Source organism: Calidris pugnax, unplaced genomic scaffold, assembly GCF_001431845.1.
Source record: "Calidris pugnax isolate Ruff unplaced genomic scaffold, ASM143184v1 scaffold11, whole genome shotgun sequence".
In the NCBI taxonomy this organism is placed as follows: domain Eukaryota; kingdom Metazoa; phylum Chordata; class Aves; order Charadriiformes; family Scolopacidae; genus Calidris; species Calidris pugnax.
Window position 1 is genome coordinate 4,252,387 of NW_015090803.1, and position 18,891 is coordinate 4,271,277.

Here is an 18,891-nt window from a genome sequence, read left to right on the forward strand (position 1 = left end):
AAGATAATTGGAAATTCTGGGCATACCCATAGCATATATACGCTGTGGTGTATAGCGTACCTGCAGTTACACTGATGCTTTCAGAAAATGTTGGTCTCACTTCGTGTACCTGACAGAATAGATCTGCTCTGTACGTCTTGTTTTCAGGAGATATCAGATGGACGTATGCATGTGTGCATATAGGATGTATATGATACTTGAAATTTTCAGACCCACTCTTAAGTGTCATATGATTGCTCTGGGAGTACTGTCCAGAATGTCCCCAGAACACTGCATTTACTGAGCACATGCAAACCTGTTAGATAGCATATGAACACTTATTTCTTTCTGTAGGATCCCAGACAGATGCAATAGTTGAACACTTAATTACTATTAGGCAGTCTTAAAGACTCTCCTAAATTTACTTGTTGCAGCTTAAGCTGCTTACTTTTTGTCATCCCCACAGTGGAAATAAATAAGAATTATTTCTTCTATCTTATACGTTACATATCTCCTGTGTAATTTTTTTGTTTGGATTGCATAATCAAATTCCATTGGCCTTACTTTCTAAGTTGAGTTTTGTAGACCTTTGATCATTTTCATTTCTCTCCTTTGCTGTCTCTCCACATTTTTGATGTGTAGTGTTCAGAACTGGACTCAATTACCCCAACTGAGAGCCTCATTGAGAGCAAATAGGAAGATTACACAGTTCTTTGAGATGATTGTCTTCTTTATACATCTCAATATAACATTTACCTTTTCATAACAGCATGGTATTTCTGAGTCATGCTCTGTTTCTGATCCACCAAAGTCCCCATATCTTTTCCTGCTGTCTGACCAGTCCTTCCTCAGTCTGTGCATTTGTACAGTTGTTTTTCCTTCCTCATAGAACTTTACATTCTCCCTATTTCAACTTCATAAGTTCTTTCAGTTTCTCCAGTTTATCAAAGGTTCCTTTGAAAGTATTGTCACTTGCATTGGCACAACCCTATGTATGATGTATATGCTGTAGTATGATCTATGATGGGAATGTACCACAATCTATGCATATTTAATTGGCCGTCTTTCTATTCCATCATGAGGATTATTATTGTAATTCAATGGCAACATGAAATAGTTTTGGAACAAGGCCAGAAAGGAACCTGAAAAATTGTACTCGCTACCGATTTTCAGGTTAACAAACACTCAGAGTACTTACAAAGTTGAGTACAATTTTTATGGTCAATTGTACAACCAAGTGATCATGATTCTTGTACAGGTCACACTTCCCAAGCTTTCCTGTAAGATGCCATGAGAAACACTGACAAAGGTTCTTACTAAAACCATTATAACTAACATCTACTTCTTGTTCCTGATGCACAATAGCTGTCACAGAAAGAAAGACATTGGTTTAATATGTTTTTTTTCCCCAAAAAATTTCATGTTACCTCTTACTCATTTTGTTGCCATCTTCTATTTTTCTTTACAAATAGTTTAATAGTGGAAGTAGTTCTATTTGTTCCTTGAAATAGAAATTCAGCCAAGTAGTATAATGCTGTAATTATTTGTCTGTAATAAAGAAGATTAATTAAACACTGTTTGCAAATACCACCAGAGAGCTCTATGTTTCTTAAAGACAGAAAAGTTAATTCTTCTGGACAGTAATATGGCAAAACAGAGCTAAACAATAGATCAGTATTTGGTTTTTTTTTGAACACTGTTAACTTAAATTTATAAAAATTAGATTCCTGTTGCAAGTCAGAAGAAACAGTTTAGGTTTCACGTCTCCAAAAATAAAATATATCTGATTTTGCAGTGGTAATGGTGACCCATGAAGAAAGAGATAGTGCAAGTGTACAGAGTATGGATGAACAGTCTTAGCTTATAGACAGAGTTTTTTTGTCACGGCTGGAGACACAGATTTCAAGTGTTTCCAGAGATGTTTTTGCTCAGTCATAAAGAAAGATTAATGCTGAAAAAAATTAATTGGTTCATAATTTGAACATTTTTTTGCACAGGGGCTCTTTTGCCTTTAGATTTCCTTTTGAACTGTGTTTATCTAGAAGGCAAAGTTTGTTTCAACAAAGGTGGCAAACAATCTGACCTGTGGGGAAACTGAGGCACTAGTTTATTATGAAAATGTGAAAATAAAGCCTCCAGAGAGATTTATAAAATGCTGGACTCTATAATCAAGTGTAGATATGAGCACAGTTCAAATGAATATATATCAACCTAACTCATGTTTCAATGTTTGGGATATTTTGAATATCCCACTGTTTCATGGATTCCTTCAAAGGATAAGTGTCTTTCTCCCTCCTAGAAAAAAGTCTCTCCAAGGATATGGAAATGGCTGTTTCAAGGTGCAGGAGAATACTTCTCCATTCCCTTCTCACAAACTTATGTTCTTTATATTATTATATCTTTATATTCCCACTCCAGTGCTAAGCAGAAGTGGCATTGAACTCGCATCCCAGACTCCTACAAACAGTGTACTTTTGTCCTTCTAAATCAGTGAGACATCTGACTCAAAAGAGAAACAGCAATATATAATCTCACTTTTGAAAATTATTGGCTAGTTTCAATAGCAGGTCTGACAATTATTTTTATTCTGAGGTCTACAGAACTCAGTTCATGCATTTCAAACAGATTTTCTTTCTTGATGTGTCAGTTAGATCTGACACCAGTAGGTAACAGCAGTCTTTTTGATCTTTTTTTTTCTCCCATGGTCCACCTGATTTACAAGTTAGTGTTAACAATTAGTCATTTGAGTGTGAAGTTCAGTATTGGCAATGTTGAAAGGAGCTTTGAGATTGAAATGTCCGTGCAGTTTGACCCTTCTTTTTCTTTACCTTGTTTTCTTTGATGTAGAACAGGTGAATTGGTTCTCTTTAGTAATTGTGCACTGACTGTTTAGGGCACAATAAGAATTCTCACATGCCATGACTAGACTGCTCTCTTTAAGTGAGCTTCAGAGTTTATCGTTAGTGATTGCCATACTGTGCTACACCGCAGTCATTGCTATTGTGGCATCTTGGACATAAGGTCAGTCCAGTACTTAAGTATAAAATGATCTTTTCCCACCCTAAATTAAAGCGAAAAGCTTGACAAGGTGTCTCTTACAAATTAATTCATAGTTTTGGGAATAGAACAAAAGATGGGGAAGTAATTGAAGCAGACCATTACACGGGCAGTGGTATAGTCAGTGCTCAGGGGTGCAGTTAGGTTTCTAATCTAGTGCACCCATTCTGCTGTGTCCCAATAAGGTCAAAATACTTCGTGGCAAAACATTGTCTTAGATATAGGCCAAATTGTCTCTGACACACTTGGTAAGAACATAAGTATTTACTAATGTATTATCTCCTGAAATTACTTTAATATTAAAGATGCTCATTTGTTTAATCTGATATATTTACATAATTCATCCCCTGTTGTTTATCACACTTTGCTCTGACAAGATCAAGTAAAAAGAAGCATGAATTTATTTGCGCACAATAGAAATAATACAAGAAGACTTAGAACAATATTTAAAGTGATCATTAAATCAATCTGCCTTCAAAATATGTTGCATTAAAATAGAAGCAATAACGGGTATCAAGGATCTCTATACTTTCCAGAAAAGCTATAAACATTGACAGCAGCAGAGGCAGAATTTTATACTCATTAAAGAACCCCATGCTATAGACAAAATTCAGCATTTAAATGTTTCAAGCAAATAATTTATATCCCATGTTTGATTTTTTGTTTTGTTTTGTTTCCTTAGCTCTGCTTTGGTAATGCCAGTCAGCATCTGGTCAGTTCAGCCTTAGGGGCTCTCTCTGGCTTCACATCATATCAAGTCCAGTTCATATTTTACTACCATCTTGACTGTTGTGCAGGTTTTGCATTGTCCAGAACTGGTCTGCTGTTTATTATCTAAGCTAGAATAGAGTTAATCTCCCATTGCTTGTATCTGTGTCCCTACTGTCTTTGTCCAGTCTTTTATTTTTTTGTGGTGTTCAGTATTTCTTTCTGGTCTGGCATTTATTTTATTTTTTCCCCACATTTAGTGCTTGTTATGAAAAGACCTTCATCAAGAACAAAGATGCCTTTTATGTAAAGGCTAGAAATAATTTGTTTAGATTAAGAGTTTGAAAGTTTTGCTGTAAATTTAGAATCAGTGACTGAATCAGGCACCATGTAGTCCTGGACTAACAGCTAAGTGGGAGCAAAAAGTGTATTTTTGTGTGTGTGTCTAGAAAAGTGACAAGTGACACTTTCATTTGCAGGTTTTCTAATGAGTGCTGCATAAGGACAATATGTAACACTTCCTTTTTGTTCTTTGTTGACAGAAAAATTATGAGAAATTGAGTCTTCATAGCAGCAGCAGTAGAACAGTCAGCTACAGAAGTGATTTTTCAGAAAATGCTGACCTCCCGGCTGAAAGCCGTCAATCTGCACGTGGAAAAGATGAGGAAAGAACATGTGAAGAAATCCTGGTAGAGGATCACAGCACTTCAGAGAACTCTGAGAAAGGTAGTCATTAGCAAAAGAAGCATCAGGAGTAGTATTATGCTTGTGAGAAGTGGGTTAAAATCTTCTTTGCTTTCATTTTCTTGCACAGATATGTTCTCTGAATTAGATGATGAGCTGGACATATTGGACAACTCAAACAGCTCCAGTTCAAGTCACTTGAAAGAGTCTACTATTGGTAAGAATCCTTAAGAATGAAGTGTACACTGCTTTCTAACAGCAAAGCAGTTATTTATTCCAAAATGTTAGGGTATTTCATGGTGTGTTGCAAGTTCACTATCTGTTGTGGGTGCTAAGGAAAAGAAAAATAAAATAACTGTGCCTCTGTGGCAGCCATTCCCAGTATAATGCATTTTGCATCCCATAGTCTTTGTGTAGCTTGTCCCTACGCTTTACAGTAATGGCTATGAAAACTGGAATATTACTGGGCAACGTGACAAAGGTGTTTTTAGATTTGAAGCGTAAGATAATTAGTGTTGATAAAAAACAGAAGGAGTACAGATTGAAAACTTTTGTCTCAATAACAATAACGCAATGAAATATAAATGGAGTGCCCTGTTAGAGGGTGTAAAAAAGAAAGTCGAAGGAGGCAAGCTTTTGCTGTCTAGGTGAGTTGACTGAATGGAACTGAAAGATTGCTTAATGATTAGATTCAAATTAGAAGGGGATTATGTGACAAAACATAGCATTAATTCTCCCTGTAGTTATTTATGGTAATCAGATAGAAAAGCACCAGCTGTGTTGGGTATTAACATAAGTAATAGTTTTTTGGATTATATTCTAAATATACAAATTGAAAAAACAGAGTTGTGAAACATCTGCAACCACTGGGAGCTACCTGCTAAACCATGCGCTACCATGATCTACCTGTTAAATGGAACAGGATTCTGATTAGAGAAAATCAAAGAGTATTTAATACTAGAAGAAAAAGATTAATATAAGAGCTGAGCAAAATGTGAGATTTACATTCAGCCCATGAAATTCTGATGGAAAATCTGTGGGTGATTTAAATTATACTTTTAAAAGGTAAAGGGGATGTAGTTGTCTCAAGATTAACAATTATTATTACTGCAAGGTCGCAGGCTTCAAAAAACATAGAATAACATTACATTATCTGTTTGTAGTCCTATTTCCTGGATGGATTTCCTTCAGATTTTCGCCTAGGTACTGAAGAAGTATGACTGCTTTTAATTGAAATGTCTAGCCATTAGTGCAGGGCAAATAAATTATTTGATAATTCTACTTAAAAGCCATTAATATAACTTGCTAATTGTAACTGGATAGTCTGCCATTTTACAGGCTGGAGGACCCATGGCTAAACAACCCTGAATATATTATCAAAGTTTCTTTAAAAAAAAAAGGGTGCTTTTTCTTTGTTACTTTCTTGTGGTACGAGAGTAACAAGAGAATATTTTGTTTTGTTTTTTGGACTGAAGACTAACACATTGTGCGTGTCCCAGAAATGTAATTCTTTGTGGCCTAGTTCAGCATTGTACACAGACATTTGAAATCTTTGTGTAGTTTGTAGCTTGCAATACCCAAAGCATTACTAGTAATGATTTCCTTATTGTTAATTTTTCTCTGTTAAGATTTGGACATTACCAAAACGTCAACTTTTTCTAATATTTAAATATTTTTGTGCCAGGTTTCCATTGATTTAATGAAATATTTTAAGTGGAAAGATCCAGTCAGTTCCTATTAATCCCTGTGACTTTAATCAGCATTCCTGGAATTCATTGACCACTTTCCTCCGAGTATAGAGTTTAATTGTTATATAGATACTTCAGGATTGCTTTTTCAGAGAAATACTTCTGAAGTCATTCATTCTTAGATCACCTGTAGGTTCTACTTGATGCTGAAGTTAGTATTGTAGATCAGTTGTAATTGATGCTGGGAAATCTTTCTTCTTTTCAGGGAAAATGAAAAGATAGCTTTTAAAAAGTCATTATAAATTCACTGTACTTGGATATTGCTTGGGTTGTGCTCCATTCATTGCTAATAAGTGGCTAACAGTGTTTGAATTATGAGCCATGGTTTTGTCAAGCATGGCAGCATTACAGGGCAAAATCTGACAACTTTCATCTAGCTAATTTGGAAAATGCTGACACAAAAATATGACTTTCATATATGAGTATATTGATCAGGGTCTTGAAAGGGTTTGTCCAATCATGCTGCCATCACATCACTTTCAGAGAAAACACATTTCATTTTCCTTGAGATTGTCTTGAATGGAGAAATTCCCTCTTGCAAGGCATTTGAACAATGCCATGTTCAAAGGAATACCACAGTAAAAGGAAACATGGTCCAGGTAACACCCTGGAGTGAACATCAAGATGCACTCTGTGCTCCATGACTTACGTTAATTAACTTTCCTACACATCTATGTTGTTTCTTACTCCCTGTCTAGCTTTGTATGATTAGCACAACTCTTACACAACAGATTAAGGATTATAACTAGAGTAATTAGTGTTCAGTGAGTGTGTGTATACACCCATGAATGTGTTTTTTTACAATGATTTTTAGATGCCTGAGTCTTCTCTTGCTTAGTTATTGGAGAAATCATTCCAATATGTTTTCCTAGTGTCAAACATAAAGAGACTTCTCTCTCAGTTGTAGCTGCTCAGTGGGTCTCTAACATAATAATAAGCAATAAAAGTGGGGCTGAAGGGTGTTGGTTATTGCTTAGTGATGTTCTGCATCATGATTTCTGTTGTGGTTTTTTTTTTTTTAGCATTAATAACTATTTTTCTAACTTTAGCATATGAATCAGAAAATACTGCATCTCTGCTATGTACAGGGAGTGGTGAGGCAGACTCTTTGGTGTGAAATACCATGCAGTTGTAAATACACTCATAAACTGCCAGATTAGCAAGTCAAATGCGGTGAGTCATCAAACTGATCAAGCAAATGTAGATATGAACCCTTTACTGATAGAGAGACTGTTTATTTGAAACAGCCAAAGGGTATAGTATTTCAAACCCAATTTTGTATATGAATACTTGGAAAGGAAAACTGTTTTTAAAATTCTAGCAAACAGCTGTATTCAAACTTCGCTTTCTAGCCAAGTGGTTTCTGGTACAGATTTTCTCACATATATTCCCATAATATGTTATTGTCTTTGTTATAACATAGCGTCTGAGGTTGTAAGTCAAAAATCTTTACCCCAAGAAAAATGATTCAGGTTCAGTCAGAGCCTCTACTTTTGTGTTTGTATTATTGTGTCTGTATCCTAAGCAGGTAAAATATCTGTTCCTTGGCACAATCATGTTTTTTCATTTCTAAAGGCCGCCTTTACTTTCTAGACAGTGGACAGTGCATTTTCCTATCTATTTTCCTGTCTCAGTGTTAAAATTAATTGAAGTATCTTTACTTCTATAAGGGCCTAGTTTGTTTGCTATTACGTATATCAACTGCTCTTATCAAACCTTCCATTTGACTAACTGTTATAGAGTTTTAATATTTCTTTTGGTAAGCAAAGCATTAGCAAAGATGAAAATACTGTTTCTTTTTCTTTCATTCTCTCTCTGTCTCTGTGTCTTCTTTTTAGGGAGACAGATTTGGCCTAAAGATATATCATTTCTTTTGGTTTAAAAGTGAATTCTGTGTGACAGATGCAAGCCTCCTTCAGGATTTTTTTTTTTAAATTGAGAGGATCTCAGAAAAGTAGGAAAATAGAGGCACTAAATTTTAAAGCATGACAGAAAGTATGTTTGAACACAAAGAAAAGATTTAAGACTCTCTGAAATGTGTTTGTTCTCTGAAAGTCCTCTACTGTTGCCCTAGGACTAATATAACTGCTGTAACAAGACCAACAATGGGAAAACTAGTGTAAGTTTGGCATAAAATCTTTTTTCTTAGCTACTGTTTGAGTGATTAGATGCCTCTGTTCTTGTTCTGTGATAATGCTTGTGATGTTACTAACGTTGAAAAAACATGTCATGTAGACAAAGATGCAGGGTATTATATTAAAATGCATTAATTGTAGGGGAAAATTGTTGAAGAATTTCCTGATCTTAGTACTCAGACCTTTAGATAACTGAAATATCTTTTGATTTAAACATACATTTCCTCATTCAAAATGAGATATCATTTGTAGGAGAGGGTGGTCTCATATGTCAAAATTACCAGCGAAGAAATGGTTTTGCAGGAATGTTTGAAGACAGATGCTTAAGACAAATACTTGCTTTAAGACAATGCTTTCTGAGTGTCCAATAATAAATATCATCAAACATTACCTCTGACTCCTCACATTTTTTGGCACTATGCAATAAATGACATAAATCTCTAGGTTCAGTTTTATTGCTGATTTGACGTTTGACCAATAACTGGTCATAACTTTGTCTTCAAGGTCTTAAAATCAGTAGGATTATTTAAGAAGTAAGGTATTGCATATGTAGTAGTTTGAATAGTTAGCTAATAGAATGGCAGCAATAAAACTGGTAGAACATAGTTTAGACAACCCATCAAAGGTCCTCTGAGAAAGTGGGTAAAAATTCTAGTTTTTTTACCAGAGCAGAGACAATTTTGTGCCTATGGGGGTAGTAGTAACTGTAGTAAAATCCAGATGCATCTTCTGTGGACATCTTGTCAGCATGTTATTAGTTTCTGTGAAATTCTGAAAGTATTTATTAAAATACTATGCAGGGCTGAGAATTTACTTATGATGCAAGCAAATCTTTGATACATCTAACAGCAACTCAACAGTCAAATGGGGATTTGGAGTTTGTTTAACACTGCTTTAAAAAGGTTATTTTGACACCATATGAGGGAAATAAAAAATATTAACACATGTATATATATTTTTAATGCAGAGATAATGTTTATGCATTTGTTTCAGGTATAATTAAACGAAGTTTTTGTGCTTCTGAAAGTCAAGCTCAGAATAGGTAGGTAAGATTTATGATTTTAAAGTAGATTATATAATTGATCATTGTTATGATCAATTCCAGTCGGTCGTTTAACAGTGGAAGAGTTGAGCAATTGCCTATATGAAATGTTCCTTTACTTATCATTGCAACTTCATTTTATCTCAGCCTATGACGCTCAATCGTCTTGAGGATATTGTCAGAAGTTGTTTGCACACAGAATCTTTACATGAGTAATTTAAGGGCTGGCATTAAACCGATAAATAGTTTTAAAAGTGGACCTTGCTATATCAGATTAAAACAACATTAGTTGGTTAGCCAAATTTTGGTTTTGCATTTTTAGCATCTGTTTTTCAATGGAAAAATGTGTTTGTGCATTTGATAATGTAGAGTAGTATCTTGTCCCTTTGAATTCCTTTAGACCTTCTATATAAATGTAGATAACCATTTTTGGAATTTTGGAGTCCTCATTTCTTTCAGAAAGGAAAAAACTGAAACAGAATATGGCACAACCATCCCTATTCTCTTTCTAAATGTCTTTCCTTTTTCTTCTGTTATTTATTCAGAAATGCATCAAACACATTTTTGACCAACCATTATTTTTACTGATCTCCTTCATACCACTCTTATTCATAGACTCTACTCTTTATTTCTTCATTTCTGCTTCTCTTTCACATCTTAAAAAAGCCCCAAATCACTCTTAACTCCATTTGCCTCCTGAATAATTTTTTCCTCTTACCCTTAAGTTATCTAGGGAAGTATTTATAATGGTGTTGATTCCTCTTCCCTTTTTCTCCACAGACCCTGTTTGATCCAGCTTTCACTTTAGGAATATTACTGTAGCAATTCTTACTAAGCTGTATAATGGCCTCTTCCAAGTCATTGTTCCTTTATTTTCTTGATCTGCTATTTACCATTGGTGCTATCTTTGTCGTCTTAAAATCGTGCTTTTCTGACTCTCCTGACTGTATCCTTTTCTAATTCTCTTCCTGTCTTTTGAAACTATTCTTAAGGACACTAGTTTATCTGTTCATCTGATTTCCTTAGAATGCTACACATGGCTTTATCACTGATTTTCTTGTTTTCTGCATCTCGTCTTTGCATGTACAAACGTATCTATTTATTAATCTACCTGCAAAATCATGCTGCAAATCATGAATTTAGCTGTATACACCAGATGTATTTCCTCTGTCTATAACAAATTTTTGCTCATGTCTGTAAGATGTCTTTGTGGCTTTGTGACCATACAGTTGAGTACAACACAGCTAAAAGGAATGTCATAGTTGCCTGTACTGAAAGTCCTGCCCAGTAGCTCAGGTTTTGATCATTCTTGAAAATAAAGCTCATCCTCACCAATACTTTGATATCTGAGCATCCGCTTTAACTTGCACATCTCTCAAAGTTCTTGCATTCAGAATAAGTCTCACTGTTCTGCCAGGCACCTCTAACATTTAACCTTTCCTATCAATATACTTTGCTAAAACTCTTGCCTGAGTTCATAAGGCCGTCAGACAAACATCTTTCCTGGTTTTGATACAAGCATTCTAGTTATTCAAGTGCCCATTCAGAAGAGGGCTGCAAGGAACATTTCTACAGCCCTACCTTCAACCTTCCCATTTTCTGTGTGTATCCTTTTACTGGTTGTGCTTTTCCTATCACTTCAGACACAATACTTCATTTTTGCTTTCAGAGTTGTTCTTAGCGTATCACCATCCAGTCTGTCACTTATCACTCACTAGCTTTCCAGCTTTACTCCTGCTGCGTTCTGTAATGGCAGCCTCCTGATGCTCAAGTGTTGAAGCAAGCACATGTTTTTGTCTCCATTTCTGTCCCTCACAGAAACATTAGCAAAACTATTTCCTTATCTTTCTTCATAACCACTCCTTGAAACTGTAGTTTTCCTTACTGCCTAAAAATATATACACATTCTTGCCATGCTAGGGCTGTTGGGGCTGCCATCCATCCATCAGGATATCATATTGGTTCTTTCAGTTCCCCATCTGTCTGTGTCCATTTGTTGCTTATCTCAACTAGTGAAATCTGCAGGCTGGGACAGTGCTTGTATAGAGTATAGGTTAGAAGCTAGAATTGAAATATCTGGACCTATATTTCTGACGTTGAGGTATTGCTGTCCTGGTGATGTAATATTAATTGTTTTTCCTCACTGTACTAGTACTGTATACATTATTACTCCTGGTTTTATCCACTAGACAGTAATTAATCTTTACGTTTTCCATTCATAAAATGGGTTAATTGAAATGTCTTTAAACATGTCAAAATGCAAAATAATTTGCAATCCAGTTAATTATTGACTTTTAAATATCTGTCTATATAAATAGACAGATTTTAAATAATCCTGTCTACTGTTTTAGTACTTTCAAGGCTGAAAATTGAGCATGGAAATGAATGGAGTCTAACTTCTATTTAGTAGGAATCATGCTATTTTGAATATATAGAGTAAGCCAGCCTTTACGTGACTTATAAATACACATTTACAAACTAGTGAATTTGGACAGGTTTCCTTCAGGGAATACTGATATTTCCTCTATAGTCATTGATGCAAAACACAATTAAAACTACTTTTTTTTTAAATTTATTTTATTTTATTTTTAAATAGAGTTTATACGGAAGGTCCGGGATCAAGACTGCGACCAGGTAATTTTGTGCTTGCAACAAAATTAAACTTTAACTTAACTTCAACGCAATGATTTCCAAGTTTTTAGACCTTATTCTCCTGTTGCATATAGAACATCTCCTCTTTTACTTCTTCAGCTTTACTGCCTATTGATCTGTTTTTGAGAGTGAGCAGGGCTACTAGGAAAACAAAGGACTCGTTTGTGACAGGGTGGCAGTCCCATAGCCTTCTAGTTCTTTACAATATGCAAAATCATGGTATTATCTAATAATTATATTTTGAAATGTTAGAAAATGAGAAAATTACATTTTATATACAAATATCTGAAGTACTCTTAAGGAATTTTTTAAAAGTATGAATTCCAATAATAAAGCAGTAAGACTTCATTTTAGTGAGACCTCATGTCCAGCTTTTTATCCACCAGTACCCTCTCTGCAGAGCTTCTCCCAATCCCCTTTTCCTGCAGCCTGTATTGATGCCGGGGGCTACCCCGACCCAGATGCAGGACCTTGCACTTGTCCTTGTTGAACTTTGTGAGGTTCACTCAGGCCCACTTTTTGAGCTTGTCCAGTTGCCTCTGGATGGCATCCCGTCCCTCATGCATGTTAACCCCACCACTCAGCTTGGTGTTGTCTACAAACTTGCTGAGCGTGCACTCAATCCCACTGTCTATGTCATTGATGAAGATATTGAACGGTACTGGCCCCAATATGGACCCCTGGGGGACACCACTTGTCACTGATCTCCATCTGGACATTGAGTAGTTGACCACTCCCCTCTGGATGCGACCATCCAACCAATTCCTTATCCACCAAACAGTGTATAAAATCCCTATCTCTCCAATTTGGAGAGAAGCACCTTGCAGGTGACCGTGTCAAAGGCTTTACAGAAGTCCAAATAGACAACTTCCCTTGTCCACTAAGTAGTCACTCCGTCATAGGCCACTAGGTTGTCAGGCAGCGCTTGCCCCTCATGAAGCCATACTGGCTGTCTCAAATCACCTCCCTGTCCTCTATGTGCCTTAGCACAACTTCTGGGAGGATTTGTTCCATGATCTTTCCAGACACAGAGGTGAGGCTGACAGGCTGGTAGTTCCCAGGATCCTCTTTTCTACCCTTTCTAAAAATGGGTGCACTGTTTCCCTTTTTCCAGTCATCAGGGACTTCACCTGACTGCCATGAGTTTTCAAATAGCATGAAGAGTGGCTTGGCACCTACACCATACTAAGCATATTTTTATTCAGAAAAAAAGTTCAAATATGTGAAGACCCACAAAAGAAATGGCACTGTTTTATTTGCATTTGTTTTGTAATACAAGCCATTGACAGCAAAGGAGAGGTCAAATGCCATAGAATAGGGAGCAGTGAGAAAGGTGTCATGTCAAGGAAGTAGAATTTTTATTAGCAACCTAAGAAAAACTGAAGATTCCTAGGCTGTAATGGCAAGACCACAGTATTGATTTTGAGTTTGAATATAGCAGTCTTGAAATACTTGGTAGAAAAGTGAAGATGAGGCAAAAAGAACTAAATCAAAATTGTTCCTCATGGCATATATCTTAGGTTATTATCGCATGGCTTCCACTGTCACCTTGAACAGAAAGACCAACCTAAATTCTTCCTTAAGTGGCTCAGGGGAAACGCAAGACTTCCTTTTCTCTTATTGATCATTAAGAGGAAAAATGTCAAACTGAATTTCACTTGCTTCTCTCAACCTATCTGCCAAAAAGCATTACCACAAAAAATCTGACACTAGCAATGATGTCATTATCTTCCTGATCCTACTAGAAATGTGTGTCTCTGTGATAGAGAATGATGTTTTCTCTACCTTTTTATTTTCTGTGAGAGCACGGCTCAGCTCTGGTTGGTCCCTAGACACTTCAGTTTGTGGATGTCTGTCTTCTACATCTTGCTAAAGTATCCAGCACAGAAATTCAACTGGAAAAAAAATAATAATAGTTCAGTTGTGGGGTAATTAATTTTGGTATTTGGATTTCATCTCCCTCAGAATTTTTCTTGAAACAAGATCACTTTGCAAAAAAAATAATAAATGTTTAGGTGGAAGTAAATGTCTTTGTATGACTTTATGATCCCCAGGGTGTTTCTGTATGAAGAAATTTTAGAATATGAATCTAAATTAGCCTCTGAAATGTAGTTTAGAGAAAACTGTATTTAAGAGAGATACAGGGCTGCTAACTGGAGTTCAATACTTGGACTTAAGCTCTTTGCTTAGCTTCCAGGTCTAATACTCAACTTGGAAAGATAATTTTGTTAGCTAATGGTCTTGAGTGATACACTAAATGTTTTATAGTGGCATTCTGCTGATAAGCTTTTATTTAATCTCTGGGTCTGACAATGTGTATGACAAATATACAAGATTAAAAATCATAAATAACTATATTGATTTACCACATAAAAATTCAAGAATCTGAATTAGTTTTGGCTCTATAGTCTTTTACAGGAGGCAAAGGATGATAAAGGAGCACTAGGTAAATAAGAATCAAGCTGTTCTGTTTGTTTTAATTGTTATATTTAAAATCTGAATGGTAATTTGTAAATCTGCACAGTTTGTAGAATGTGTAATATTTACTGCTATGTCCTAATTCTGTTAAATTACTTAAAGCTTGATCAGCAGAATTTTTCTATTGGATCTTATGGCTGGAATTAAAATTATTCCATGGAACACAAATAGATTATTATGCTTTTTTTTTTTTTTTTCTTGGTTCAATAGGGAAGTTCATAATAGTCTTTAGTTATCAAAATATAGTCAACCTTTTAGATATAATACCCACAAATCAGTATTGAGTTTACTGTGCTTTGTAAATTTTAAGTAATGCTCACTCATTTAGGTAGTCAAAGGAATTTGGTTTTGCTTTTTATCAAGCTGCCCTTGGCTAGTATTTTCAAATAGCTCATTGAATATGGCAGGAAACAAATCACATGGATATTTGGTAAATTAGGCAGTTTTGCTTCAGAGAAAGTGCACAGTCTTTTAATCGCCAAGCTACTTGTACTACAAGACAAAATATTCCTACAGCAGACAAATATATCTATCTCAAATTCTGGATGTCCAAGACCATATCTGATTTAATGGCTGTTTGTGATGAGTCTCAAACAGTAGTTCAGTCGGGGAAATAAACTTCCACTTTCAGCTTTTGTTTTCAATTCTTTACCCCAAGAACTAAATATTTTCACATAGCTTGTATTTTTTTTTCCTGATTTTAACACATAGAAGTAAATGAAAAAATTTAAATGGTGTTAAATTTATTTTGCTGAAAGAAAAGCATAGCTTCTACTCATGCAAGACTTTCTTTGCAGTGCTTTTGTCTGTGAAAAGTATATGTTATGTAAGTGGATTTGCTTGACAAAGGATGGTTAGTCTAGCTTTAGAGGAACAACAGGTTTACACCTACTCACTATTTTCATAAGACAAGAAAAATTCAGCTTTCTTGCTCCTTGCTGTGATAATTAATTCACACATATCTAAATAATATCAACAATAATCTAATAAAAATGATATGAGGAAACAAAAATGTTTGAAATACTGCAATATTCTAAATTCTAAAGTAATGTTTTTCCTTTTCATTCTAAACTGGCTCTGTTCTTTGGGTTTTTTTGTTTGTACTACAAAATGGAGTGTCATTGTCATCAGATATGACGGATGCTTTTTAGCAAAGATCACATTTAGATACCAAATTAAACAGTTAAGGACTAAAATATAACCCTGTTTGTGCACTGTTTGTGAATGGTGTATGTATATCTATTGTGCGTGTTGTGAGGTAATAACTAAAGGAAATGTTCAATACAATATGTTTTAAAAAAGGTTTAATATGTATTTTAGAAGAAAATATTAGAAACAACTTACAGCAATGTTATTTTCTCAAAGTGACAATACTTTCTTACTGTGGATCTCCAGCTTTGTGATCTCTTCTTAGTAATTAGCCAATTATTAAGTAATTGTCAGTGAGTATTTTATCTTCTGATCTGTCTAGTGTACAAGTCTACTTGAAATGTTAAAGCTTAGAGAAATGATATGGAGATATATTGAGAGACACAATATTTTTCAAAACTGATGAAGCATTTAATTTTTAAACTTGTTTAGGTTTTTATTTTTCTTCAGACAGGCCATCTTTATATCCCATATAATATGGCAGAGATAGAGGGGATAAAATTTCCATGGTGTATATGTAATGTGCATAGCCCATAATTACATGCATATGTACATGGGAATTGAATCTATGTTAGTATTTTCTGGTTTGTATAACCCCATTTGTAGTTTGCTTAACCTCATGCATTTTTATATCAATATCTAACTAGCTTTGTGTTTGAAAGTTTTTAAAACCCCCTTTTCCCTATATTCATGGGTCAAAACTACTATTTTTGTGGAATTTACAAGCAAAAGCAATATACGGACTGTAATATACAGACAATACAATTGTCTGTGTTCTGTCCTTTTTGGTGAAAGGAATTTTTACAGCATTATTCTTTGCTTAGCATTGGTGTTCTTTAATTCTAATAATGAAAAATGCCATTTATGCACTTTATGGTGGTGTCATTTTGATCATGGAGGATGCTGGTAACAGGTCCTTTCCACAGTCTCCATCATACGTCCTTTAAATATGGTGATCTCTGGTGGGGTGGTGGGGAGGAATTTATGTCAAAGAACAGAAACCACAAATTTTCTGATGCAAGGTTAAGAAGACTCAAGAGAATCATAGCTTCTTGCACATTCTCCTGAGGTTTCTCTCAAAGCACGCTCTTTCTAGATGTTGGAAACAAAAAGTAGCTGTGACTAAGTGACACAAGTTACTATAAGGCTACATGAAAAAACATTTTAATAAATTTGTTCTCCAAATGGTCCACATCAGACATTTTATTATAATTCTTAAAGTAAAATGAAAATAAATTTCATAACATCAAAATATATAAAAAGTAAATATCATGTGTGTTAGTCTATGTAAAAAAAAAAAATCAGTTAAAATAAGAAAATTCTGTTAACATATCTTTAAATTTCCTTTTTAATAAATGTGGGAAAACTTAGTGAGGTACATTAATACTTCTTTTCTCTTAGAGTAATTTAGAAGTGAATCAGATACAGAGATTTTCTTTTGAAAACAATTATCAGTTGTATTGTCTAATCTTTTAAGTTTTTAGATTATCCTTTTTTCATTCCCAACAATATTAGTAAAATAATTCTTGCATTAAAACTTAGTATTTATGTCTACAGTCTGATTTTACTGTTGTCATCTACAGCATCAGCAGGAATTGCTGTGTCACAAAGGAAGGTGCGTCAGATCAGTGACCCCGTTCAGCAGATTCTTATTCAGCTGCACAAAATTATCTTCATCACTCAAGTATGCGTTACTGTTGCTTCTGACATTCTATACTTTTTAGTTATTTGCTGTTGTCAAAATGATCGTACTGCAAAGTGCTGCTAATTTAGTCACTGTTCTTTAAAAACAACAGAACTTGACATTTTTGCAGATGGCAGGATGCTTTAAAAATATATCATTCAAATAAAGACTAACCTTGAATATTAGTATGTGGAGGATGGCAATAATTGAGTCATATGACATAAAAAATCATTGGCTCACCTCAGAAAAATGGATTGTACAGTAAATTATTTTTACAACATTCTGTAATGCCAGGAATATGAATATTTTAAGTTAATTAATATCATATATAGACATGGAGATTACATAAAATGCTTTCCTTTATAGCATTAATTTCTAAATAATTTCTAAATAATATTTTTTATTATCAATAAATAATAATAATTTGGGATTTCTAGTGCAATACTTCAAATCCTGAATATGTTAAATATTTTGCAATGACAGTTCTTTTTCAAACTTAAGAATTATTTTAAAATTAAGTTCAAATGTTTCGTAGTGAAAGGGAGTTGAAGTTACTTCATGCTGATTCAAAAGCAAAAATCAGGCTGATATAAATTTGTCTTAAAAATGTCATGGAAAACTTCTTATTCTCCAGAAAGATGGCTGCCACTTAATTACTTGCAAAATTTGCTATTATTAAGTAAACATTCTTTAATTTTCCAAAAGTAAGTATTTATGTTTGGGAAGTGATGTTTATCACCTCAGGGGATTTCATATTGCTGAGCCAAATTTATTTCTGTTTAGAACAGAATAGCATGACTGAACTCGGGTGTGTTTTACATGTCTGTCTTTTTTTTTCTTTTTTTTAAACTGTCAAGCTTATCAAAACAGGCAATGAAGGAAATAAATTATCAGAGACAAAGAAAACAATTATTATTTAAAATAATTGGAAATTATCTCCTTCCCTACTAGCAAAAATGAGTCAGTTCAGTTTTTACATGCTATATTAGGAGTATGTCCAAGGTGCTTATTAGTGAACGTATCCTGACTGTTGACAAAGGTTTTCTGAAGTGGCCTACTAATTAATGCAAGTTATCATAATGTGGACGCGCAATAACTGCAAACTAACAGCAACTCAAAGATTGACTCAAAATTGACCATTGAAGCAGGTAACAACTTTGATGCTTTTGGTGTCAGTTGGTTTCAGAACAGGAAGGCAGAGAAACCAGGATCCACACCTGCACTTGTTCATTGTGTACAATGTGCTTCTCTTGTACTTGCTTATGTTCTTACAAATCTAAGGTAGAATATTTTTTATAATATATAGCTGTTTTCTAAAACTCTGTTACATATTTCAGCTGACAATTCTAAAATGAAATTTACAAGGGAGAGTTCTTGCCTGTTAGTTCTTGGCTGCCAGCAGCCTCCCCAATCCAGTTTCCATGGGAACAAAAGTCAGAGTGATCTCTGGAAAACAATGTAAGAGGAAGCTTTTAAAAAAGCATTATGTAAATCCTTGGCCCGTTTCGCCCCCCCCAAACCCCCCCCCCCCCCTCTTTTTTTTTTTTTTAATTTTTTTTTTTTCTTGTTTTTTTT

The 18,891-nt window shown here is 34.7% G+C and overlaps 1 protein-coding gene across 1 annotated transcript in view; it reads left to right on the top strand.

Annotated features, from left to right (window-relative positions):
- NEK10 (NIMA-related kinase 10) overlaps positions 1-18,891 on the top strand; it is a 90,285-nt gene that overhangs the window by 54,725 nt on the left and 16,669 nt on the right. Inside the window, exons 26-31 of the mRNA XM_014937687.1 lie at positions 4,287-4,470; positions 4,559-4,645; positions 9,305-9,353; positions 11,950-11,987; positions 12,105-12,224; positions 17,216-17,316. Of these exons, the coding sequence (XP_014793173.1) occupies positions 4,287-4,470; positions 4,559-4,645; positions 9,305-9,353; positions 11,950-11,987; positions 12,105-12,224; positions 17,216-17,316 (579 nt within the window). The remainder of the gene's footprint in view (positions 1-4,286; positions 4,471-4,558; positions 4,646-9,304; positions 9,354-11,949; positions 11,988-12,104; positions 12,225-17,215; positions 17,317-18,891) is intronic.